This window comes from Ciconia boyciana, chromosome 3, assembly GCF_034638445.1.
Source record: "Ciconia boyciana chromosome 3, ASM3463844v1, whole genome shotgun sequence".
NCBI classification, from domain to species: Eukaryota; Metazoa; Chordata; class Aves; order Ciconiiformes; family Ciconiidae; genus Ciconia; species Ciconia boyciana.
This window is the reverse complement of record NC_132936.1, coordinates 101,193,715-101,220,938: the sequence shown is the minus strand read 5'-3', so window position 1 is coordinate 101,220,938 and position 27,224 is coordinate 101,193,715. Positions and strand designations below refer to the sequence as shown.

At 39.9% G+C, this 27,224-nt stretch overlaps 1 protein-coding gene across 2 annotated transcripts in view; it reads left to right on the top strand.

The window, feature by feature from the left end:
* Positions 1–10,828: 10,828 nt before the first annotated feature.
* MTA3 (metastasis associated 1 family member 3) overlaps positions 10,829–27,224 on the top strand; it is a 144,849-nt gene continuing 128,453 nt past the window's right edge. For both annotated transcript variants that reach the window (XM_072858264.1, XM_072858265.1), the window contains exons 1-3: positions 10,829–10,941; positions 13,197–13,264; positions 15,158–15,251. In XM_072858264.1, coding sequence (XP_072714365.1) covers positions 10,914–10,941; positions 13,197–13,264; positions 15,158–15,251 — 190 coding nt within the window. In that variant the 5' untranslated portion in view covers positions 10,829–10,913. The remainder of the gene's footprint in view (positions 10,942–13,196; positions 13,265–15,157; positions 15,252–27,224) is intronic.

Below are 27,224 nucleotides of genomic sequence, written 5' to 3'. Positions count from 1 at the left end.
GCTGCTGCCAAATACATAGTCAGATTGTCTACTCGTACAGCTGATTTTTACAGTCTCTTACATTTCTGCGATCCTTGGAGGAGCAGCCCTTGAAAGCAGAGAGGAAGACGAGCTTGTGGAGCTGTGATTCCTAACCCTGCGCTTCTCGGCAGCCTTGTGGGAGGGAGCCTGTTGATGTGTACCAGCGTTCCTCCTCCCAGCGCGCTGGGGAGGTCTGGCAGACCAGTGACCAGCCTGAAGCGTGCAGTTTCTCACCCCATACTGGGAGCGGAGCAGATAGATGCGCAGTCTTCCTTTCATGGGGTTGGGCCTTAGAGATTCAATCTGTTGCTGAATCTTGTAATCGTGTAACCAAGTTCTCTTGCTTTCCCTGAGACTGCGATTCCTGTGGATGAACTCCATGGTATCAATAGAGTTATTCTGAATTTATGGCAGTGTGAGTGAGAGTTAATGATGGCCCAGTATTTCTGAGTCTCTGTAGGCAAATAAAATAATACATTTTGATCGCTAATAATAATGGTCTGTCTAGTATTCCAGTATTTGCTGCATTTAAGGAATTTTAGATAATAAATTCCGTTGAAAGGAATGTGCATTACAGAAATTGTGACCGTTTAGGTCAACTGGCTCAAGAGACAGATATTGTGAGTATGAGAAATTATTTCTCATAGACAAATTGCTTGGTACAACTGTTTGCAGGCATTAGATTCTTTGCCTATTTTGTTGACATAAAAGCAATCCTCTCTGTCTCTTACAATTGGAGAAATAATTCTGTAGTAAAAAAGAAAATAGCTCCTGGGTCCCTTAAACATCACAGGACAGATTTCAGCCTAGCATGAACTTTTACTACCAAGTTATAAACCTTGGAACAGAGGCTGGTAATGGAAATAGTGATGGAGAAAACTTGAGAGTTATGAATGGTGACATGATGGATTCTCTGTGCCTCGAAGCTTTGCACTCAGAGGGGATTGCAAGACTGGTGTGTCTGAAGTAGCAGTGTTGCCTTTTGCTGTTCAGAACAGCAGACTCCAACAGAAAGGGAATACTTTGATTTAATACACAATTCCAGAAAGATCACGAAGAACTGTAGTTGCTTGTGTCCTCTCTGGTGGAGAAATAATTTTGATGAAAGTGCAGTGGGGTTTCCCAGTGTTTGTAGAGAACAGCTCATCCCTGAACAATGAAGTTCTTGAACTGTGCACTGCATTCAGAATGTATCTGAATTTTTTTAAGAACTAATACAGCAGCAAATGCTGTCTTCAGTCCTTGTGATACTTCCATCATAGAAATCTGTAGGTGAATAAGCAAACTGCTCAGCAGCACAGTTTGTCCCATAAAAAAAGAGAGGCTTAAACTACAGGTTGATATTTTAATTTTTATGTTTTGATGTATGAGGAAAACTGCAAAAGGCCTTTAAAAATGACTGGTCACCTTTAAGTCACGATTGCTATTAAGCAGTGTACCTCTTCAAGTTTTAAAGGTAGAACTAACATAAACTTAGCATACTCTATGCTTTATAGATTTTGTTAAGCTTGCTAAAGAGCTAAGGTAAAATGTCAGATTAAGTAGTGTAAACTCCGTGGCATCCAGATTCCACCCTGTAGAAGGCAACACTACGCCCCTGCCCAAAAACCTTCTCCTCCTGCTTCTCCCATCACAACAGATCACTATGCTATATTCAATCATTTGTTATTTTCTAAGCAGAAAAGGTTGATAGCCAAATACACAATGACTCATGTTCAGAAGAAAATATTCATCAATCATAAATAACCTTCCTCATCCCAAAATGTTGGGCAACTACTAAAGAGGAACCCAATCAAAACATGAAGTCTTCTTAAAATATTCATTAAAAAATGTCATATTCTGAAAGGCTTGACAGTCACTATGGCTAGGATATTTTTACTGCAATTTTCCCTTCCCTGTCACGGTGTACTATTTTCATGGAGAAGTCTGTAGGGAACTGATGTTATGAATAATTATTACAAGAACTTATACAGTACTCTCTGGCACTGCAAAGTTGGAGGGCCTTCTACCTGTATCGTACATTATGTATCTTCCAGTTGATATTAATGAAAGCAGATGGCCTTCATATTAGAACCGAGGCCTCCAGTGATGAATTTGGATGTTGACCACTGCTTATTCACAGACCCAGCCAGTCCTCAAAGGGATACGAGTCTTCATTTGGGAAGAAGACCAGAACTTCTGGAAGCAGATCTGAGAAAGATGCATGAGCAGGCCTCTTCTGTCTCAGAGTATATATGATTTAGCAGCATGAGCTGTGTTTATTTTCTCTCTGCCTTCTGGGCATTTTACGTACACAGATGTTTGTACTTTGACCTGGCTGCTGGTTGTTACTCTGGTGAAATTCAGGAACTGGCTTCAGTGAAAATAGTCCTGAATAACTTGCTGCCTAGTTTTGGGGTTTTTTTGGTTGTGTGTGTGTATTTTGCCGCCCCCCCCCCCCGCATTGCTGTTGATATGCATTAGTTTAAAAACTTTTACAGGTCCCTAAAGGGAACATAGCTGTAACAGTGTCGTGGTTTAACCCCACCCAGCAACTAATTTCCACCCAGCCACTTGCTCACTCCCCCCCGGTGGGATGGGGGAGAGAACCAGAAGAGTAAAAGTGAGAAACCTTGTGGGTTGAGATAAAGACAGTTTAATAGGGAAAGCAAAAGCTGTGCGCGCAGGCAAAGCAAAGCAAGGAATTCCTTCACTCCTTCCCCTGGGCAGGCAGGTGTTCAGCCATCTCCAGGAAAGCAGGGCTCCATCACACGTAACGGTTACTTGGGAAGACAAACACCGTAACTCCGAATGTCCTCCCCTTCCTTCTTCTTCCCCAGCCTTATATACTGAGCATGATGTCGTATGGTATGGAATAGCCCTTTGGTCCGTTTGAATCAACTATCTTGGTGTGCCCCCTCCCAACTTCTGCAGCTGGCAGAGCACGGGAAGCTGAAAAGTCTTTGAGTGCAAGCATTACTTAACACAGTGATGTTTTAGTTGTTGCTATCAACGCTGTTTTCAGCACAAATCCAAAACATAGCCCTATACTAGCTACTTTAAAGAAAACCAACTCTATCCCAGCCAAAACCAGCACAAACAGTATGAAAGGCGATTATTCCGGTATAGCTTATTCTTGTGTTTAGAAGAATAGGAAAACAAGCACACTGTATGCATGTGAGCCCAAGATTCATTCCTTCTTTCCATGGACCATGAGATATTTTTGAGTTGTATGGCAGAGCCACTGGATCAAGGAATGCAGGCTTTTTCAAAGAGCATATTGTAAAAGACGCTTTGGTCATGCTGCTCTTCCTGAAAAGCAAGAATTTGTGTTTTTCCTTAGCAGTTCTCCTCATTGCCCACTCCCTAGTTCAGAGAGTTGCTTGGATAGCATTGAGGAAACAGCGGAATGGAAACATTCAATTTTGGCTCTGTGTGTGTTAGTCTCAGCTATATGCTGTACTCTTGCCTCCCAGTGGAGCTTCATAAGGAGAAGACGGCTAATGCACCCTGCTTTTTTGTTTCTATTGAAATATGAATGATAAGAACGACTTGTTTGTAAGCACATAAAATATTCCTTGGTATTCTAGACAATATTGTAGAATATTAAAACTTGGATGCTTCCAGACTGTTAGTCTCGGGTATCCAGATTTTACAGGTTTCCATCCCGAACTGTAACCAAGACCCAAGCTGCAAAAGGGTCTAGTTGCAGAGGTTAAAGAGTAGTGAGAGGCTCATCTGATAAATGGGCCTGAAGACTGTAGAGCCAAAAATCTTCAGTCTGCCAAGGAGAAGAGTAAAACTTGACAGACTGAGCACAGACATGACAGACCTATCGGATAGTAGAATTGGCATCTGCCTTCCCTACAAAGAAAAGAGACTTAACTGCAATAGTGGGGAGATTTTTACTGAACATGGATGTTGCAGAGGCAGGTAATATGTTCAGTTTTTTGTTTGTGGCTATTTGGTACAAACAGCCAAATTTGGCACAAGTTTGCCTATTCTTGTGTCGATTTTGGCACAAACAGGCATTATTAAAGAATTTGCAGGATGTATCAGTTCGTATGACATCCAAAGTTAGGCTCCTTGCTGTAGTCCTGTTTAGGAAATATGTAAAATCTCTTGTTCCCTTGTATACAGGGGGAATACTCGGGGTATTCTGAGTGCATATGTGTTCTCTGTCAGTCCATTGTGTGCTATGGGGAAGAGGATTTTCAAACTGTTTATTTCTTCTTGCCAGGCATAACACATAGCTGATTTAAAACAAAGAAACAAACAAACAAAAAATCCAAACAACAAGAACAAAACATGTCAGCTCTGCAACTAGGGAGCCTCTCATTCTTACAATATTTCTTGTGTCATCGCCTATTGCCTGGTGTGGTAACCCTAACTACCTGCAGTAATCTGGCTGCCTAAAGGTATGTTACTTGTTCTTTCCACTCATCCTGAGAAAATACTTCATGCACTTCACTGACTTCAGCCAGGTATGTGATTGTCTCTAGGTAAAAGAGTTGCTTAAAAGCGACTGCCAATACTTTCCAAAATAACAGTATTACTACTGTTCTGTGGAGTGCTGCTCTTCTTCCTTGCTAGTACCCAGATTGATTTTTGGAAGCAAGTCATCTAGTCAGAAGGCTGTTAATCAGGCAGGCAAACTGACCTCCCCTGTGATACCGCCTGTTGTTAGAAATAAAGGTCACTTGATCACAAAGTTAAATTCACTGTGTGTAAGCAGGCACAATTTCCCTGATTTAAGAAAAAGGTGTGCGTATATCATACCACTGATAAATGTGTCCCTGAAATTTACCCAGCCATTTCAGAAATGAAGTTCCTCCTACCAACAGAATAACAAGCAATTGTCAGTGCACTGACCTGGAGACTTGCTACCTTCATAAAGAAATTGTTCTGATTTTCAAAGCTAAAAGTAAAAGCAGTACTTGAGAATTTCAAGTCAAACGTGTAATGGAAACACAAGGCAGTGTTTAGAGGCACGGTAAGGCACTGAGGGTCTGAGGGTACATTTGATCAGTAAGTTGCACTTTGGTGTTGCTTGCCCATAATCATTCAATCCCCAGAAAAACTGAACTGAACAGATGCTGAGTCCTTGACTTAAATTAATTCTGCTCAGATGAATGTACTGTACTCTACTTAAATATGTGTCATTAAGCACCTTTGACAGCTTTTTAGCAGGTGTTTAGCACGAAAAATAGATCAGTTGAGAGAAAGGGAGAGATAAAGAGTAAATCCAGTGTGGTGTGTTTAATGTCTATCTAGTAGTATTGTGTTCAAGCCCCAAATGGCTTCATTTAGGAGTGCTGCAGATGTATGCAACACTCCAGCATGCTTCTGACCGCTCTGATTCGCAACCTTGCTTACGTCAAAGATAACAAAAGTATATAACGGTCTCATCTTAGTCCTACTGGAGTCAACCACAAAACTCACACTGACTTCAAGAGAAACAAGATGCGAATCTAAGTCTTCTCGAAAACTGGCAAACAGAATGGGGTACAAAGCTGAATCCTAGAGCTGTAGGCTTTTTCTCCATTAGGATGTGAACTGCAAAATAAATTGGTAGCTATAACAAAAGCTCTAGATGGGCAAACTTTCTTTTATTTATTTTTTTAAATCTGGTTAGAAATTAAGATCTTTACTCTGTTACTGAGATTATTATCAAAAACTGTGAGTGCCTGTGGAGTGGAAGAAATGCATTTCTTGCATACCTAGTCTTTAGTAGTAGATTAATAATAAACCCTACTTTACCCTCCCTCTCTCCATCAAACCTATAGTATTATTTCCATTGCAATAGAATGTTTTTTGTTAAAGCAAATTCAGTCAGAACAAGAAGACAAGTACATACAGGTCCAGATCTGACTGACTTGGCACAAAAATAGTCCTTAATTCAATTGTATGATTTATGGGAAATTATGTATGGTATCAAAGGAGTGCCATATGGTAGGCTATAGCATTTATCTATATAATAGTATGAAACTTATTGAAAAACCATTACCAAATATCTTTTTTCACTACCCACTCAAATAATAACTTGTTGCCAGCCATAAGCACCATTTTTCTCTGCGCATTGATTTAGTGGTATTCTTACAATTTTAAGATTTGGATTGAACATCTAAATCTGCAGACTACTGATAATTCAGCAATTAACTTTAAGCTATTGTTTAAATCCTCTTTAATGAAAATAGTGACATACTTAGCTAAGAGTCTCTTGAGAGATCTGACTCAGTGTCAATAAAAAAGCCAACGTTATTTCTGATGCCAAGAGAAGATGATTTTCTCTTGGGAGAGGGTTGGGATTTTTTTTCTGATTTATAAAGAAGTTGATATGGAAGCATCTATTACAGGTTGCACCTATCTCCTCTTTCAGTAGAGGCAGCTAAAATTTTCTATCACTTATGATAATAAACATTGAATTTTATATTCCTGGAAATTAAATTTTAAAAAATCTTACACAATGTCTGTTACAAAATGGAAGTTATCTAAGGTTTTTATAAATATAATCATGAGTATTGACATGGAAAAATGTTTTTCTTTGGTGACTAATTAAGTGACAGCAATATGAATTCTGTTTCTGCTACAAATTCATTAATGAGGTTTTGCAAGCTATGGTATGTCTTTGCATTCATAGAAAAAAAAGTGCTTGTACTTTTAGCTGCCTGTAAGCCAGTCTGATCGATGTGCAGCTGTATTAGCTGGCATGTTTGTTCACACTAGATTAAAGTGACTTTGTACAGACTACATATTCTTTTTGAGCTGCAGGACAAGTCCGTGAACTACCGAAGTCCTCTGTGGCGGTGAATTAGTCTCAGTGTAAGCAGGAGTTTAGGTTGATAAGAAACGATCATTTGTGAAGTCCTTTGTATTTTTTTAACTCTTTGCATGGGTTACGTGCATGCAGGCTGTTTATTTGTTGTAGCAAAGTTCTACTAGCAAGGGAGCCACGTTCCCTTGGCGTGAACTCATAAACTTGAACTGCTGAATGTTTCCTGTGCTTCCAGACTACCCATGCCAAAAAGAAACTCTAGGCTCAGCCACTTTGAGTTAGGCAGGTCCTATAAGTATGGCCCAAGGATGGGCAAGTCTAAATGCCTTTTCCTTTCTGTTGCATCAGCATGAAGGTGATAGCTCTACAAGGAGCTGAGCACCTTTTATTAAGGCTCAAGCAACTCTCTTCTCCAATGCTTTTGCTGATTTCAATAAGATGTTTCTACCTGCAAGATCCCAAAGTATTCCACTCTTAAACACACATCTATCGATATATTTTACTTTAGACCTCTGAACTGTCAGTTTAATCCTTAGGCAAGTAATTTAGGAAGATTTGTCTTTGGTACTGGTGTCTTTTGTGAGCAAGTTTGTGGGGTTTTTGTTTTTGTGTGTTGTTGTTAGATTCAGGCTTTTATTACCTAGAGAAGATGCTGGGCTGGAACCTTTGAAATTAAGCTCTCAGGACACAAAACAGGACGTTGCATGACAGCTGCAAGGGAAGTTCCCTTATTCTGCCACTTTCTGGAGTGATAAGGTTGTCAGAGCTTTTTGAAACTTTCGTCTTGCTTCTGCAATAATGGGAGAAGAGCATCAGTGCTGAGGAGTCTTTGTCTGATGCAAGAATCCTTGAGGATTTGTCCTAAAACCTCTGAACTAATGTGAAGAGCCGGTGTTCTGCCACTGGCTGAACACAGCTTTCAGTCTCTGAAAAGCTATAGGGAATTAAAAATGAAAATTCAGGAATAAAATTCTCTGATAGCAGTTTCCCATTCCCTTTGTCTAACCAATTCCACACATGAGAAAGAAGCCTTAAATTGCCTGTGAAGAAAAAGTGAAACTTTTTGTATTATCCTGAATGAAAAAAATGTATTTAAAAAATGCAATGATGAAATGCAGTAAGAAAATTGTATCGTTCCAGTCAGCTTAATGGGTATTTAATATACATGATTTAGATGCATCTGATGATGCTAAAGTGAAAAAGACAATAAAGAGGGTGCAGCCTGGACAAGTCAATAGACACTGTATCGGTAATACCACGAAAGGTCCTCAGGCAGCCCTGCTCTCAGCGCCTCACCTCCATCTCCTTCAGTACTGCTGATCTAGCTCACTCTGGGGCCAGTTGGTGAGCCTGGACCAGGGAACTTGTCTATGTTTTAAAATGATGCTTTACACTCCATTCCTTTCTTCTTGGCTATTTTTGGAGGAATATGAGGAGGAATGAGGGGCTGCTTAGGATGGCACAACAAAAAAAGTTGTGAAATGAAGTTCTCGGGTAATCTGCATCTCTAACAGGAGTAATCTATTTTGCAACTTTGATTTAAGTTGCCACAGAAATGGTGGTTTCTTTTGAACAACACAAGTAATCTCAGCCTGTAGCTGAATACATTTCACTTACCAGGTTAAGATAAAGCTCTTATCTGAATTTTTTTTCTCAACAATGTTGTTGTTGAAACAAGAGTTTTCCATTATATTTAATCTAGAAAAATGAAGATGTTTACATAACTTCAATTTTTCCCATTACTGTGCACTGAGATAGCACAGAAAATAAACTGTATCTAGGCTTTTGTATACATTACACCAAAGTAAAATGTACTGCTGGTCCTGCAACTCGGTACCCAACCAAGCTGTGCCCGCTACCTCCCTCAGCTTGCAGCAGTGACTTTAAACTATGCAAATACAGCAGCATGACACCGTACAGTATCAGGTTGTGCTCTCTGTGGCTATACGAACTGTGTTAGTGTGAATAATAAAGCCAGTGATTCAGTACTAAGGTATATAAACGTCATTCTTTATTTACCTGACATGCACTATATGCATCCCATATAGTGATGCATGCATGCCTTTGTTGGGCAACTGTAAGTAAAGGGGGTTGTCTTACTGTTTTCAGGCTGTCAACCTGAAAGGGCAGGCTGGGACCATGGGTTTTCCTGGGCTGCTCTCATGGTTTTGAGAGGCGAATTCTGTATCTTCAGGAGCTGCCTTCCTCTTTCATAGGCCATGCCTTCAGATGATGGAAGCGAGAGTCTATCAAAATCCGCTCCTTGCTGGATGAGGGTACCATTGTAAGCTTCAAAGTGAGGGAAATTCCTCTCATGTCACAGTGCAGACTTAAGCTGAGGAAAAGAGCTTGGAGCATTTTGTTTAATTGATAATGACTGCAACAAGCCAAGTATTTGAATTAACTGTTCTCTGGCTTTGAAAGTTCAACCCGTTTCATTTACCAAGTAGTAAACCACCAGAGTAAAAATAATATACCATTTAACTTCTAGCTATTTGTATTTAGGTCTCTGCTAAGGTAGTGTTACTGTGCCTCTAGAAACAACCAGCTGGATAGAACTGCTACTTCCCAAGGAGTTTTTGCAGGGTTTCTTTTCAGCTCCCACAGATGTTCTTGTCAGGAGACAAAATAGAGAAAGATTTCCAATTTTTCCTTTCAATGCATGAATGTGTTGCTGTTTATTAGAGAAGACTGAACCACTGTATCATATGCCAACTTCACATATTTCAGGAATTTGGTACTCAGTTGCCTGTTTGACACAAAGTAGTCACTCAGGAAATTAGAAGTGCCCTAGAAGTAGAAGAAATACTAACCTAATAGTCCGAGATTCACTGAAAAGGGGAAAGGGAAGAGAGCATCTGATCATTTGAAACACCAGGGAAGCTCATCCTCCTTCTAATCAACGTATTTCCCTGCAGCTCAGGATGAAGTGAAACGTTTGTTTGGTAATGCTCAAGCTACATGCACAAAAATCCAGGACGTAAAACAATAAATCATCACCTTCCTTGCAAGAAAATGATAAAAAGCATTTCTCTCCCCCCCAAGGAAGCATTCCACAGCAGGATCAATTTGTTTGTAAAGTGGATAGATGGTTTGTGATGGGTGAACTTTGCATAAACACGGGGCAAGGGCTTCGTGTTACGGCAATATTGATGTTTTTGAAGCATGCCTCTCATCAGATGATTTGTAAGCATCTCCTTCAACGCTTCCTGACTCCGAGACGAGCTGCTAGATTTATCTTTATCCGGTCGTAGATGCTTTCTGCTGCCTGTTGCGAGCAAGCTGGCTTCTCCAAAGGGCGGACAGCTCAGAAAGTCACCGTGCCCGGCGTGCCCCGCTGCCGGCGGCGGGCTGGTGTCGCCGGAGCCGCCCGCTCTCCCGGGCTGCATCCTGCTCCGAAGGCGAACAAAGGAGCCGCCAAACCGACCGCCAACAGGTGCTGCGCACACACAACTGTGAGAAACTTTCTCTGGGTTATTACTAGGAGTTTCCTAGCGGGAGAGATGCCTCGGCTGCAGGGGGCAAAGCGGCGCCGGGGGAGAGGCAACCACCAAAAACAAAAGAGGGGGCCGGAGAGGAGATGGAAGAAGGAGTCACCCACTTCTTCCAGGCAGCGCGGGGCTCCCGAGTTCTGGGACAAAGCGGCGGGAGCCCGCACGCTGTGGCGGGCGTTGGGGCACGGCTGTAGCCCTCGCTCTGAGGTGGGGCACCTCGCTCTGCCCCCGCCGGCGGCGGGGAGCTGGGCCGGGGCAGCCGCGCACCCGCACCTCCCCGGGGAACGCCCGGCCGCGGCCCCGGCCCCAGCCCCCGCTCGGGCCGCCCCACCTGCGGCCGGGCCGCCGCCCCGCAGCGCCGGCCCCTGCCTCCGACCCGCCCCGGGGCCGGTGCGCGGGGGGGGGGAGGGGGGGAAGCTGTGGGGGCGGTTGTTTAACCCTTTCCCCGCCGGGCGGCTCCGGAAACGGCCGAGGCGGCGGCGGCGGCCCCGTGAGGCGCGGCGCTGTGTCCTGTGCCCGGGCGGGGAGGGGTGGCGCAGGGTGGGGGCGAGCGCGGGGCGGGGGGGCCGCGGGAGCCGCTTCCTCCTTGCCCAGCCCGGCCCGGCAGAGGCGGCGGGAGGAGGAGGAGGGCGCAGAGCACAGACATGGCGGCCAACATGTACCGAGTGGGAGGTATGTGGGGACGGGGCAGCGCCCGCCCGGCGCCGGGGGGCCCTGCGCCCGGCAGCGGGGACGGGGCCCGGCCGGGGGGCCCCGCCGAGCCGGGGGCTGCGCGCACCGCGCCGGGGCGAAGAGAGACGCACCGGCCCCCTTCGCCTGCCGCGGCCAGCGCCGTGGCCCCGAGCAGGGCGGCCAGGCCCGGGCGGGAGGCGGCAGCCGGCCCCGGCAAAGGGGCCGCCGGGCCCTCCGCGGGGCGGAGGGGGAGGACGCAGGTTCCTCCCCCGCCAGCCCTGTGCGCCGGGTGGGAGGCCGGCCCCCACCGCCGAGGAGAAGGGCAGCGCCGCCCTCCGCGGAGAAGGGGGGAGCGGCGCCGCCGCCGGCTTCCTGCCCCTTCACCGCGGCGCGGGCCGGGCACGGCCTGCCTTCGCGCCTCGTCTCCTTCCCCGGTGAGCGGCGAAGGGGCCGACCGGCAGCCCACTGACCGGCGGCCCTCCGGCCTCGCCACCTGCCGAGCCAGCGCAGCAGGCTGGCCCGCCTGCGAGGCGAGCGAGGGGCGGCCTACCGGGGCCGTGCGCCCCCGGGCCGGGGGCCTGCCTCGGCCCAGCCCTGCCGCCGCTGCGGCCTGGCGGGCCCGGGCGGCGTGGCGCGGGCAGCCGGCGCCCGCCTCGGGGGGCGCCTGGTGGCGCTTCCCTCAGTGCCGTTCCCCGGCCCCCGCTCCCTCCCTTTAACGGCGGAGTTTCTCCGCGCTTTCCTTCATCTCCCGGGCATAAGTAATAAATCCGGCTGTGTTACCGGGGGATTCCTGTCAGCTTTCCTGCTTACCGACGTGACCCCTGAGGAGTGTGCTGATACGTGACTGCTTGGCACTGGGCGAAGGGGAGCACTTAGGCGGTAAAAAACACGGCAAGCGTTTCTCTTCCAGCCCCTCAGCCTGCCGAAATAGACACTGATAACTTTCCGCTGCCCTCCCTGGCGAGCGATCGTGGCCGTGTTCCTAGCGCTGTGACTCAGGTGCACTGCTCAAGTTAGGTTTTCAGTACTTGGTGCTCAAAACCGGCTTGTTTCCTCTTGCTTTCTCCTCAACAGCCTGAGGTGAGGGGGAAGATGCAAGAAAATGAGGGGTGATAGTTGTTAGTTTGAATCTCTTTCTGCTTCTGCTTTGAGATACGCTGATACATCTACAAATCAGCCATCTGCATACTCCTTCGTTAGGGCATTCAGATTGTAATCCCATCAGCCTTTACTCATGAAACTAATCCATCTCTGAGCAGCCCTGTTGGAATCTGGGTAGGGTTTGCTTGTTAGGTCCTCAATTCTCATTTTTTTCGTTGTAATCTTAATAAGCAATTGTGAACAATATCCAGAGATCATATTTTTCTTTAGGGCTAACTGAGCTCCCTGAGGTTCTATTTCATTGTAATGTGGTGTCAAAGCACTGCAGAAGAGTTTTAGACATCATTATGATCCCCCCACCCAATATTTTAAATAAAGTTTGCAAGATGCACGGTGCAGAAGTCAAATATCGAATGTAAAGTGTGGTTAGCATTTGACAGGTACTTTTTCATTTGATGAAAACAACTTTTGAGAAAACTACTGAAGGAAATGCGCTGCATGTCAATTCTTTGTATGTTACATGGGAGCAGCTTTCAGGATATGAGTAAACTTCCATATACTCTATGAAAATATTTTTATATTAATGATGCTATAAGAGATTTTGTCCTGGAAGAACCTCACTAACCTCATGACTATTGCTGCTTAACATAGTGTGCGTGTTACTGAACAGAGATGACAACAAAAGCAAGTATCATAAAATGTACATTACTCATTTGGACAGCTGTACTACCACAGCACCTGATGATAAATGTGAGGTAGCATATCTTACAGAAATATTGGGTATCTCTATAATATTGAAACTCACTAAAGCGCTCAATTCTTAAGTCTTCCCTAATCGATTGTGAGAAACCGCCGCTTTTGTGTCAAGATTTATGAAGTGTGTGGATTACTGAATTACAATGTAAGCTCCAACACAAGACATTTAACTTTATTTCAGTGTGATTGTTAAAGCACGTGTAGTGCAGTTATAACCAGAATTTAGGAACAAATTTTGTTAAATCTCAGTATAGAAATACTTCACTGTCTTAACATTTACTGAGAAATCTCAGCTTTTTAACAGCTACTAGGTTTAGAAGAAAATTTTTGCACTAATAATGATACGCCTTTACGTATTATTTTTTTGTATTTCAATATCTTTTCTTTTTTCATTGCAGATTATGTTTATTTTGAAAATTCTTCCAGCAATCCATATCTCATTAGGAGAATTGAAGAACTTAACAAGGTACACGAGTATCTAAGATTCTTGCTTAACCTTTAAGAACAGTGCACTTTTCAAAAACTGAGAAGGATTTTCATCCCATAAGATTTCTATTGTGGTAGATTTTTTTTTTTCTCTTCTTCTTTCTTGAGATTTGCTATGTACTTTGTATATGTTTCAGTTACTGAAATCTTGCTATGTGATATCCTGTAATTCTGCCCTGTTATCTAAGGAAAAAACCCAGTTGATCATTCTTGGTGAACAGGAGTACTCTGCTGTAAAAATTTCCAGACGAATCCTATGAATGCTTGAGGAAGTAAATGAATTCAGTTCTCTGTATGGTGATGCTGCTGTGAATCCATCTGGAATGATAGTGATCATATAATGTGTCTGCTTTTGGATGTATGTGTAAAGATCTAGTAGGTATCAGTGAGACTTTGGAGTGATCAAATAACAGAATATGTGACTTCTGTGGCTGTTTATTGCTCTGCTTATTGGCAGCTGTGAATGAAGGACGAGCTTTTGAATAGAAATAGAGACTGTATCCTCTGTCTTTACCCTGAGTGTATTTTTATAAAGAACGGAGGCTTTTCAGAGTGTAATTTTGGGGAAAGTGTGATTATTTTTCTTCGTTCTTGTGCTACTAAGAATGGTGTGGGATTTTTATTTTTTTTTTAGCGTGGCCTTTTTTTACTATTCCATCAAGTGGTATTAAAACTTACTGATATATTATGTCAGAAGTTAATGATCAAAATGCCTATCGTGATGTAAATAATGATAAAGGTGTTTTTTTTTTCTGTGGTTAGAAAGTAAATTAAAAAATGGGTAACCTGCAAATGTTTTCTTTCTTATTAATGGAACATAACACTACTCCATAGCAGATGTCAACCACATTACCTGTTAGTGCTGTCCAACACAACATCCACTGAACTTGTGCTCAGCCAATAATTTTTGACTTTTATTGGAGAATAATATTATTTATTTACAGTAATTGAAGTGATTCCAATCGTGTTCTGAATGTAATGTTTATTATCTTTAAACTGCATTGCTATAATTTAATCTTGCTCGTGGATGGTAGAGCAGAGTCATGCATTGATTTTTTTTTCTTTTCTTTTTTTTTAAAAAGAGAGTTTCTATGATATAGTCCAGATATCTTAATTGTGAATTATGTGCTTTCATGTGTTAAAATCATTGAGCAAATATGGAGATGTTATGCAAATATATAATGAAATGCTTTGGTTATCATTTTACCGGAGATAAAATGCTTTCTTTTTTTTTGGTAAGAAACTTAATTAAAACATGATCCTTTTCAGTGCCACATCTTGAGTTTTAAATAAGTAACTCAAGGTAATGAACTAATTTTGTACTTTTCATAACAAGAAAGAGGGTACAGTTCTTCAAATATTAGTAGATTCTTTACATTATCAGGCTAAAGAGCATGATCCCTGTAATGAGTCATGAAAACAACTGTGAGCTAAATAGCTCTTTTATCTCATGAGCTGCAGTGAATTTTCAAATAAACCTTGTTATATTAAATGTGATTTCAAAAAAAATGCCAGAGCACTTCAAAATACACATTTCTGTCTAAAGCTGGGTTGCAAAGAAATGTTCACAAGCTTCTAACATTTCTTAAGGATTCTTGTGTTAACATGATACTGGCATTACATTTCTAAAACAACTGAATAATATATCAATTCTTAGGGCTAAATAATTACAATCAGTACTGTTATCTGATCTGAAATTTATATTGGCCTGTGTCAGGAAGTTTTTACTTATTTGAGTAATTCTGTTGATTTCAGCCTGACTGATCATGTGAGAACTATTAATATGAGGGAAAATTGCAAGCAGAGGGCATTGAATTTGTATTACTCACCTGAGGAAGGATACATTCTGACTTGATTTATCTTTCTTTTGTAGACTGCCAATGGAAATGTGGAAGCAAAAGTGGTGTGTTTTTACAGGCGAAGAGATATTTCCAACAGCCTTATAATGCTTGCAGATAAGCATGCTAGTAAGTAGATTGTATAGGGCATTTTTTCTTTCCGTCACAGCCTGTTCAGTTTCTGCAGCTACTTAAAATTGCATTTCTTTGGCATGTGGAATATATATTTATATTAGGCATTAATTAATATCCAGTTAGATGCTTAGCATTTTCTGATACTGGTCTTGCTCCTAGTAGTTGTTTCCGGGACTTAAGCTGTATTAAAGTGGTTGAAAGTCTCTATTTGAAAAAAAAGAATATATTTTTTCATCTGGAAGATACAGCTATATTTCTTTCTTTATGTCAAAAGTAAATCTTGGGTGTAAGTCAATTTAAGCTTAAGAGCATTCGTGAGGATTTGATTTGACTTTTTTGAGTTAGACATAAGTGCGTATTGCTTACTGTAAAGAATTAAATTATCATTGGAGGCTGAAAGTCACTGGAGATTGTAAAGTAGCTGTTATGTGCATTTATGCTAAATGTAGATATTAATCAGTAAAATAGTAGTAAGCATCATCTCATTGGTTTTTCAGAAAAGCAACAAGTGGTAATAGGGGAAAAAAGTCCCATTTTCATCATGAACTTAACTTTTTTTGGTAGCTGCCATTTGGTCTACAACTGAAATAAGCTATTTTTCCATAACTTTATAATGAAAAATATAATTCTGAAGACAAAAACAGAACATAAAAAAATGGCGTGTTTGAGAAAATAGTTATTTGCAAAATATTGCACTCATGTTTGTAAATAACTAAAGTGTTAAATATGTCAACATCCGATAAATTTCTTGCCATATACTGTTAAGAAGCATTGTGATTATAAATGATACTTGAGTTTTCAAAATTAAAATATGTGAATAAGTGACCTAGGGATTATAAATCTCTGTTCTCTAATTTATCGGGATGAATCTCTTTAAAGACATTACCTAATGTCATATTTTGTGTGCAGATATATGATGGAGTAATTAGGCACTTAAAAAAATACCTTACAATTTGTTTAAGGTCAAATTCCAATAATTTTACTCATACAAGTACCGTTAGTGAAGAGAAAGAGCCAGCTTTTGGCTTTTGTTTTATTCTATCATTGGTCCTAGAGAAGTGGAGGTGATTTGAGTACACAGTGTAAAGTACTAGCTTGGCTTTTAAAGAAAGAAGATACTACATCTTGCTCATGTTCTAAGGGAATGATTTATTTAAATGTTTTTCTAATATAGTTGGGTACACTTTATAATTATTGGTGACCTATTTCATAGTAGTCTGCCCCCACAATCATTAAAGTCTTTTGAGTTCTTACATATGAAATGTATAGAAACATAGAACTTTTAGTAGGCTTCACTAAGCTTTCCAGCACATTTTTTTGTTTTTCTTTTCTAATGAAGGGGGCAGGGAAGGATGGAAAGGATAACAATTTTACTGGAAATACAGTTTTTTTTTCATTTGATTTTTAAAACATGAATCTTGTACATTTTTTTGGTTGGCTTATTTTTTAGAAAAGGGTGTGTTAGTTCTGTGGGCATCATTTGATCTGGAAAAATGAATAAGATTTTTCTATTTCCTTTGTGAGTTTTAGATTGCCATTTTGTCAGCACTTTGCTATAAAGGACTTGTTGATGGTCTGTTGCTTTTCCACTATAGCATACTAGGGGTTTGTTGGTGTCAGTAGAAGTACCATGGAATCTTCCATCACGTTTTCTCTATTGAGATTCTCTTGTTTTCTAGCAAGAAAATAGAAGTGCATTTTCTAGCTGATTCAACAAGCGTCTTTAGAATGCCTGTGTCTCACAGTCATAAGTCTTCTAACCCAGCGTTCTTATGGATTAGGTTTCTCTGTGGACATTTTCTCTGTATATAATGTTTTCTTTCTGACCAATCTGTGGAATCTGTATAGCTAAGTTATCTTACGCGATATATGTTACAGTTACAGAGGACAGCATGTAGTGAAGGATTACTTGCCTGGATCTTTGTACAGCTCAAAACAGCAGATGTATTTAAATGTCAAATCACTTAAAATGTTTTGATTCTGGAATACCACAGTGTTCTGTTTAAAAATACGATGTATGTAAACAAAATATTTGTATATTTATGAATTGAATGTTTTGGGAATGTTTTATATAGCTAAACATGTTGATGCTTCAACACTTCTACCTGGTTTGTTATAAAATAAATGCTAAAAGAAATGAGTTTCTTACAGAATGGAAATTCTAGTTCAGTCACTGGTTACTCTAGTGTACGTGTCTAGAGAAATCTTTTAAGTGTAGGATCTACTTGATCTTTTCTAATGACATTTTATATTGCTAGCAATTGTTTTTCTTTCTTTGTGATAGAGAAAACTGTCCTGAGTATTTTTGAAGATTTTGGCAGGTGGGGATTGGGTTTTTTTGGGTGACACTTCAATTTCTGAAGGTTGCATTTGGTGATGTAGGTATGGTCTCATTTAATAAGATAAGAAAATAGCTTCCTAAGAAAATATTCTGGAACTTTAAGGACAAATTTTCAATAACTTGAAAAAGTTTCAAAACCATTTTAAAGAATGTTTGGGAAAAATGGAATGAAGTAGATTGTGACACTGTCACTGGTAAAGAGTAAATGTACTGATTTTTGGTGTTTTTTTTTAAATTTGTTTTTTATGTTGTCTTCAAAAAAGTTTCAGGATATAAAAAGAAGTTGGGGTGGGGGGAATATCAAGTTTTCCTTAGGCCATTCTAAAATACTCAGGTACAAAGGAGTTCCCTTGATTTCAAAGCATCTGACACTAATCTGTGAGGAAATTGCATTTCCTCCATTTTTTCTCTGGTGTTTCTGGTGGAAGTTAATTAACAAGCATTTTTACTTGTCTACCAGCATCATGTATGATGTCAGTCTAGATCTGGGAATAGTTCTATAAGCTGACTTGTAGCCACTGAAATTCAGGGCTTTTGAATGTTTTATGGGCCCTTGAAGACATTACGTTTTTCTGCCTTTGATTTCTGTTACTATAAAACAGAGCGTATGATAAGGCCAACTTGAAAGCCAAAACAAAATACGGGGCAAGATCAGCTTCTCGATCCTATGCAGCCTCCTAAACTGAGTAGGGGAGTTCTGTTGGAGTGTAGCACCCACCCTCAAGACTTAGGTTGTAGTCATTACCGTAGGGTCACTGCAAGGGTGTCATTCTTTTCTTCACGCAGCAGAGTAAGGCTTACTTTATGGGGAAAAGAAGGAAAAGAGGTGAATAGAAGACAGCAGGCAGCACAAGAGCTGTTGCAACTGAAGTACATAAGCAAATGAACTTGGAGAGCTGGGACAAAAACACACAGCTTGTTAAAATGGGTGAAGCAAACATAAAGGGGTGGCATAGTGATGTTTTCTAACCAAATGGTGTGATTGAATGAGAAATTGCCAACTGTAGCTGGATCTATAAAATTCAGATGATCCTTTATCTAAAGTGGAGTTAATGTAAATATTTTAGGGCAAGGTTTTGATAGCTGGGGAGGGGGGACTATACTAGCTCTGTACCAGCACTGGGTTTGGGTTACAGTGAATGGCTCAACTTCTGTATTTCCTTCTTTTGTAATAGTTATGCACTTTCTTCAAGCTGAGTAGAGTGGCCTGAGTGCATGATGACATTTTTTACTGTTCTTTACATTTTAAATTCTTTACCTGGTCGTGTGCTATCATGTAATAGTATGTCTGAAGTCATTCTCTTATTGCAACTCCTCAAACAGCTTTTGCCTAGTCAGCCACCTGGGGAGGATATAAAAAAAATTCTTGTGGTCAGAGGCCTTTGTCTTCTGATTTATTAAGAGAGCTTGCCTTGACGTAGGTGTGCTGAGCTCCTGACTAGATACCCAGAATTTTTCTGGGCCTATGATAAAGCCCACTATATATTTTTTTTCTTATTAACAAAATTGATGCTCTTCTGAATGAGACAGGAATCAATTTAAAAAAAATCTGAGGCATATTGTTTTCAGTGACCAAGAGATCAAAAGTAAAACTGGGATTTTTCTAGATTACAGAAGCTGTAGTCAAAATCTCCTTTTTTAATCTCAATTGCTCTTTGTAGAGATCACTTACTGGCTTTACTTCTCATAGTTGCACTTTTTTTAGGACTTTTCTTAGCCTTCATCTCTTGAACAGTCATGTTTCGTGTCGCACTGCTTTGCAAAATGGTGTTTCTGCTACAGAATTTTTGTACACGATAGATTTCTAGGAAGAAAGGAAATGTCCTGCTAGTGATTCCTGTTGAACAATTGGAGTCTGTACTCGGTTCTCGCCTTGGTATGACACTGATGTATTGTGATCAGAAGCAAATCAAGTAGTCTCTCTGTACTTTAGTTTCTTTATCTGTAAAGTAATGCTCTTACCAGAAGGTCTTATTAAGGTTGGTGAAAAATATTTAATATACCAATACATCTTTGTAGTTCCCATTAAAAGATCTCGAAGCGCCTTACAAATAATTAGTCTAAAAACTAAGAGTTTATTTCGTATATTAATGTGAAGAATGTTCCAACAGTCCTGGAAATGGTTTGATCTTACACAGCAGTTTTGCTGTTGTTGAGCTCTCTTACTTTTATGTAAAGATGCTTTGTATTTGTGAAAAAAATAACCATTATTTTGCATATTTTCAATCTCTCTTAGTATCGTAATAATTGACAAACATTCCAGATGCATCCAAGAGAATGAAGCTGTTAATATTCCATCTGATTTTTGGGAGGCTTTTTATTTCAACAGAGCAGCAGGCTAGCAGGTAGCATAGAAGATGGCAAGAAAATGAGCTTAACTTGAGAAATATTGTTTAATATATTTAATAGTAATGCAGATTACTCATTAATATTCCCAAAGATATACAAAACTGAAATGTGAGTTCCTTTCATATGTCATCAGTTTTTTTAATATATGGTTGCTGTTGCGTAGTGGTATTCTTAATGCTCAATTCCAGGAAAAACACATGAGAGGTTTTCCTGCACTCTTCAACAACTGAAGAAATACAACTTAGAAAGTTTCATTTTTCAGTATTTTTCTCAAATGTACATAGCACTAAAACAGGAATAGGGCAATTCAGATATTCGATCTATAAGAAAAAAATTATGTGTGTGTGGAGACCCTGGGGGTTCAGTAAAGAACTTCAGAGTAAAATGCCTAAAACCCTTTGTGTTGTTCAGTGTTCTTTTCTCTTAGTCACATATTTGACTCAGTATAATTCAAAACATTTATAGTCTAGTATTATTGGGTTATTTTTTCCAAGCAGATAATAACAGAACCAAAAACTTGGTGGCTTTTTTTGTTGTGGTTCTTTTTCATCATAGTAGTTCTTGTACATCGAACTAAAAAGCTGTTATTCAGAAAAGATGTAATGTTTCGTTAATCACAGTCCCTTTTCTAAAAAATCTCTTTAAGATGAGAGACTTTTTCTGTTACTTAATTAAAATCATATAATGTCTTAGCATAAAAAGTATCTTTTGACTGGATATTTTATTTGAAACCTTAAGTTGGCTTTTTTTTTTTTTGGTCCCATTAGTTCCCTTGAATACCTGTTGTCTCCACAGCCTATGTTTAGTTAGAAGCACCTTTGGTCAAATCAGTGTGAGAGACAAATGCTAATTCTTCCATTGCATATGATCCATTTTCTCCACCTTCATAATTTTAAATGTTGAAATCATACCTTTTTTTTTTTTCTTTTTTGTAGTCGTGGTGAATGCTTATATTGTTATGTCCTCCATACAACTTCCAGGGAATAAATTAAGACACTGTATTTGCTCTACTGGTAGTGCTAGTAGAGATTGGCATCTATCCTGCAGGAAAGGATGCTCAGAGGCAGAGAGTTCTTAGTTACTCTTTCAGGGGAATTGAAGTTTAGAGCGCCGCGTGTTTAGTGGGTGGTCCTTTGAATGAAAAGATCACTGTATTGCATTGGTCTTGTTACAAATAGATGCAAAACCTTTTGGGTCTTATTTATGGTCACGTGAGTGCAAAAAAAAAAATCTTTGGAGTTCAAGAGTTCAATTAATTTGTCTCTCTTAACAGTGTTGTGTAAGTGGCTCTTCCATGGAATTTAGTGGCTTTCGGAAAGTTTTCTGTTAAGTTATGGTTCATGTTTTAATTGCACTAGGTGAGAAGGCCTCTTGCTTGCTGTTAAGAAAACAGATCTGTTGATATTACCGTGTAATGAAGGATACCATTTTTCTGGATGTTAGATAGGAGGAAAAGGACCTCAGGATTGGAAGGCAGGGTTGGGAATCAAAGGCAGGAGAATCTCTTGGAGCATTTATAGGGAAGAAGGCTTGGCTGCTAGATATGCCCGAGGAGTGGGTGCGCAGACTTGTGTAACTGGTTCAGTGAGATATTGCCTTCTTAATCTCAAGGCTTCTGTAAATACAAACTAGTGTTTATTTGCAGCTTAGTGGTGTGTGTGTGTGTCCGTCCGCCCCTCCGTGAGTAATGAAGAATTAGGACAAAATGATTTTTGACCTCACATATCTACCCTCTTTTCTTTGAGGAAAAGACAAGCCTTGCAGAAATCTGTGTCTGTGAGCAAGCCCTCAGAAGACTCTTGGGTTTGCTTTGAAGATGGTGGGGTGAACAGAGACAAAACCAAATATAGTAAGCCAGGAAGGTTTAGGAGAATGAGTTCCAATGGGTCTTTTGCTCGAGATGGGAATTTTACATGTAATACTTATTTACAGTCAATAGAGACACATAAACTAAGCACTAGCAAATTCAAGTATGTTATGTTGCTTCTGGGTATCCTGAAGTCTGCGATGTGGGTGAGACACACCCTAGGAGGACCATTTAAGGATGATACAGGTAACAAATTCTTTAATCAGTGGCAGAGTAGCTTTTATGCTAAGGTATTTTTATATTACTGTAACTATCACTTTCACTGAAAATGAGCTTGAAGAATAGGTTTTTTTTGTGAGGAAGACATGACCTTTTTGATCTCCTGAGATAAGGGAACATGAAGATTTCCTTAATTTAACCAAGAGAATGCCTTCGGTTGTAATTTATTTGGAGATGGGGAAAAAATTCAGAACTTGCTGAAATAGAGCAAGCCTTGTCCAAAATTACACCCTTGTCGCCAAGGAGAAACTTGTCTCAAGGCTCCCAATTACCCTTTGCAAGGGCGCTTTGCGTAGTCTCATAAATTACGTGTTTTATTCATTTGATTTTTGTGCAAGAACTGCATACTTGTGAATTTCCCCCCCCCCCCCCCCCAACGGTAAAAGCAATAAAGAACCAGTAATGAGGAGCTTTTTGCTTCTGACAATATCTGAGTCTTCTTTTTGTGAATGACATTTTAGAATTAGTAGTTAACTGTAGCGTGTATTGTCTCATTAACAAGTTTACTGTCAGCTCTAAGTATCTTGTGGAATTATTAACTGCCGTGGCCGTTCAGACTCTTCCTTTGGTGCAGAATGTCTTGTTAGGTTGTGAATGTTAATGATCTTCTCTTAATGGAGTGAGTGGATTTCCAACTAAGTTCATAATTTTAGGAGTTCTTAGCTCTGATGGAAAACGTGCATAAACACATTTTTTTCACCAGAGTATATGTGACCTGCGTTTGGGTGTGTAGGGTTTTGCACATAATGAAAATACAGTCTACTCTATGCAGTTAGTTGGTATAACTGCATCTGAATTTTTGCATGAACTAGTAAACTAGCTAGTAGCTGCTAGCTTCATCTTTTGGCCTCTTAAGAATAGATTTATAATTTTGGGTAGCCATACTGAGATTTTTTTTTTTTAATTCAAAAATCTTACTTTCTGAACATATAGTTTAAAAGGCTTGAACACATTGCTGCCAATCCCTGTGAATGTAAAAACAAACTAAAACCAAAATCTGGATTAACTCCATGAATTTGCTATGGAGAGTGGAAAGCTGCAAAATATCTGTATTAATGCTTAAAACTGTTTAATAGATACCTGAAATTCAGCTTTTATTTTTATTACTTAATTACTGAAATTTTTTATTTAGTATGCTTCCTCAGTAGGGAGGGACTCATTGGGGTACAAAAGAAAGTGGCAGTTTTTTGAGCTCTACTTAAAAAATGAATTCTTCACATTTGAGTTGTTGGAAGGAGGCAGCATTCACAGAAAACTGCCAAGGCATTGTGCGTCTCTGTTTCCCTGTGTTCGTTTGGATTCATTTCCCCATGGTCAAGTTTAAATACGTGGATCAGTCTTACTGTACTTCTTATTCTGGGTTTCTTTTGCTTTGTGGAAAACATGTACCTGTCATCTCTCAGCTTCTAACTTTTTCTTGCCTCCTTAAAGTTTGTTAGTTGTGCAGGCCAGTGATCCTACACTGTGTTCTTGATGATCTCCAAAATACTAGTAACATTTAAATTGATATTATTGATCATAATTTTTTGTCTCATTAAGATAAGTAGGATATTTCATACCTCCTAGATTTCCATAATCTCAGATGGTTCTATTTTTTTTTTCCTTGGCTGCTAATTCTAAGTGACTCCTCCCACTTTCTCCCCAGTGCACCCACACTGTACCAAAGCACCTGAGGCATAAATGTTAGTCTATAAAAACATTGGTAGGTTATCTCTATCTGTAAAGCTCCAATTAGAGACGCATTTTACATCTTCAAAGAGTTCTCTGATAGTCTAATTGCATCAGTAGTTTATATCATTTGCAAATCTGAATGATGTAAACTCACTATTGATATAGAAAGACCTTTTTCCCATCATGCACTGGCAGTTAAGTGTATGAATCAGGGATCAGGCCTGATGGTTTAAAGGCTTACCAGCAGTAATTCTTGAATGTCTGTATCATGCAGTGGAGTGAAGTCTGCAATAGTTAGCCTCGGTAATATTCATGCATGCCTATAACTTCACACGTAATGATAGAGATGGAGCTTATTAGCTTGGGCAGAGCACTGTGTGAGAATGAATGTGGTGTGTCCTACCCAAGCTGATGTATGCAATGCTGAGTATATATGGCGTGAGGTATTATGGAAAAGGTAGAAATAGCAGATAAGATTAATATGTAAAGTACTTCTGTGGTTAGTCTGTAAACTCTCCTTGTGTTAAATGTAGCCTGCACAAATAACAGGATATGGGCTCAAAGTTACCATATATGTTGACATGCCCCGAACTACATGGCGTATCAGAGTGGGTGGCTGGAATGGCTGTGCTATTTGGAGGTGTGACTTGTCTGTTTGATCAATACTTTGTCTTTCCCCTCATCTACTGTTTGTAACCCTATCTGAGCAAGGGAAGATTTGTAGTGTGAACCTGGTTTTGAGTCTGATTTTGATGTGCTACGCAAGTGCTTCTGCAAGGATCCTTGCAGAGAGATGTTTTGTACTAACATAAAATACATTACTCCCATGAGCAAAAGAAGTTCGAGTGGTAAAAAGTGCAATTTTTTTCAGTAAAAGCCTGTTCTACGTTTTCAAATTCCTAAAAGGCTTTGGGGAGCAGTTCATTTTGACTGTCACCCATCGTCTGAATCCAAAACTTGTTTGCAGATTTATCACAGTACATAAAATGTCTTCTCTGTGCTGCTTGCATAGTTGCTGGGCTATGTATAGAGCACTATATATGCATACATCCAGAGGTTACGTAAGTATGTGTGCATTTTCTACTTGTACAACAGGTTAAGCATCTATCAAAAACCAGCACAACTAAATCAGCAGTCTTCCCATTTTTGATATGCCGAGTGATAGACTTAAATTTTCATCTGTCCTTGTTTCTGTGAAGGATTGTGACAGTGATATGCAACGCTGAAGAGGGTCATGTTTCAGTTTCCTGTATTAAAAGTGCAGCCTTGTTTTGGCTTAAACCAGTGCAGAAATTGTTAGTGTTGGCAGGGTCAGTGACCTGTAACCTAGTCCTACAGGGTACTGTGGCCCTTTGCTATGTGACAGGTCCTTTAGGCCAGATCCTTTGACTGATGCTGCTATCAGGAGTGAAATCCTGATACTGTTTCTCAGTACGGCCTCAAGGGGCCAAGGACTCAGTTGCCGAGTATCATACAAGAAAAAGGGCTTTGTTATATGGACAGCTTTAATATTTATTTTTGCCTTCAGAGGGTGACTAGGTTCATATACTTTCATAATGCTTTTCCCTTTTTTTCCTTTTTTAAATTTTTTTCTTAATAAAAGGAAAAAAATGCAGGATCAGAATACTGAACATTCAACATGTATGAATTGAAAAAATTATGGGTTTTGCTATTTTACTTGATACTGTAGCAAACATGGTATTTGAATGTGTTGTCTACAAAACAAAGTACTGAGAACAGAAGAAAAATTTCATTGGTTGACTTGACCTTTATTTCCATTTATTTAAAAGAAAATGACAAAAATGGCATATGTATTAAAGATTTACAGTGTGATGTTTACTCTTACGCTGTTTTGTTTGTTTGTTTTTTTCCCCACTGGCATCAGAATTAATAAATTTAAAGGTTTTAATAATTTAAAGTGATACATATATTCATATCTCTTTATACTTTTCTCAGTTCATATGTATAGTTCCCATTAATCAGAATCTTAAGATCTCTCTACATGCATCAAGGAAATACACTGTGGAAGATAAATCTCTAGCATAGCTGAAGATGGAAATAAATGAACTTTTAAGTCTTACACAGACCATCAGAGTGAATGAACTCCTCTTCCTGCCTGTCTCGTCAGGTCTATAAACAGAAAAGCTTTCTTACTGTGCAAGCATTGAGCAGACATTATCTTGGATAACATTCTTCTCATTTTTAAATCTGCATATTGAGTTTTAGTGTGTCTTGGTTAAGTTAACTCAAGAACAGGATATACAAATCCTTTTCTTTCTTTTTTTTCTACTACTTCTTTCCTCCCTGCAAAAAATCAAACGAAATTCTGCCCTTCTGGAAGGAGATACTGTGGAAGATAAATAATTTGTGTTTTATAAGCAGAATCATATGCCATTCTCAGTAGGGGTAGGAAAGTGCTTGTACAATCTGTGCCTTTTCGTCTCTGCCAGTAAATTTTGAAAAGCTGTTTACCTGCTATTGAGGATGTGAATTTTATGTTAGAAAAGCAGTTTAGATCTCTTTAGAAAAGCTCTGTAGTTATCATTGCCACACAGTGAAAGAAAACGCCAGTGTAGGTCTTAAATGTGGACTCTGGGTTCTTACAGAAGACTTAAGAGATTTTTGGTGTTCTTAGTTCTCTACATGGTTTTTTTTTTTAATATTTACACTGCATTTTGTTAAGGACAGGCAACTATACAACTTGCTAACTAACTAGATCAGTCACACCTGTTGCGTATTCTAAAGGACAGACCATCTTGTTTTAACAAGATATTATGAGGTCTGTATGGAAATAGTGAAAATCCAAGTGATGAGAGAAGTTGTTAATAGCATCAGTCTCATGAAAATGGAAGATACAGATCTTTTTCTCAAAATCAGGTCTAATAATTATTCATGCAGGTTACATGGCATTGTTGCAGATAGCTTTTGTATTTCTTGAGACAGATGATAGATTTAAAAAATGATTTCTTGGGCAGTGTCAGATTCCCCATGTGCATTTTTGCTCTGTGGGTGGTCTGCCAGCCTGGATTTGAAGATGGGACTAAAATTTTCCACTTTCTTTCCCACCACAGCTCTAAACGTATTTACACTTTGGAAAAATTACTAATTGGCTTCGGATTCAGATGATGAGCTTGATACCAGTAATTGGACATTGAAAATATTAATCATATTCCAAATAGCTGTGTCCATGGCACAATTTTGAGTCTGCTGCTTGCTGCTACTAATGAGCTGCTTAAAGAAACACTGCACAGGACTGTTGCTGCACACATGCTGCAACAGGTTGCTACGGTTCATACAGGTGTACACATGACCAAACACGTTTTGAGCCCTGTAACAGGATATTTTCTCATTTGGAGGAGTTTGCATTTGAGTAAGTGAGACAGAAACCAGGTAAGGGGGAGAAAGGGGAAAAATCTAGTTTACCTTTATGATACAGGATTGCCAGCTTTCACCATTGCCTGCATGTCATGGTTTTCATGCTTCTGTGGGACCCTTCTGTTCGGTAGCGTTGTCATAAAGT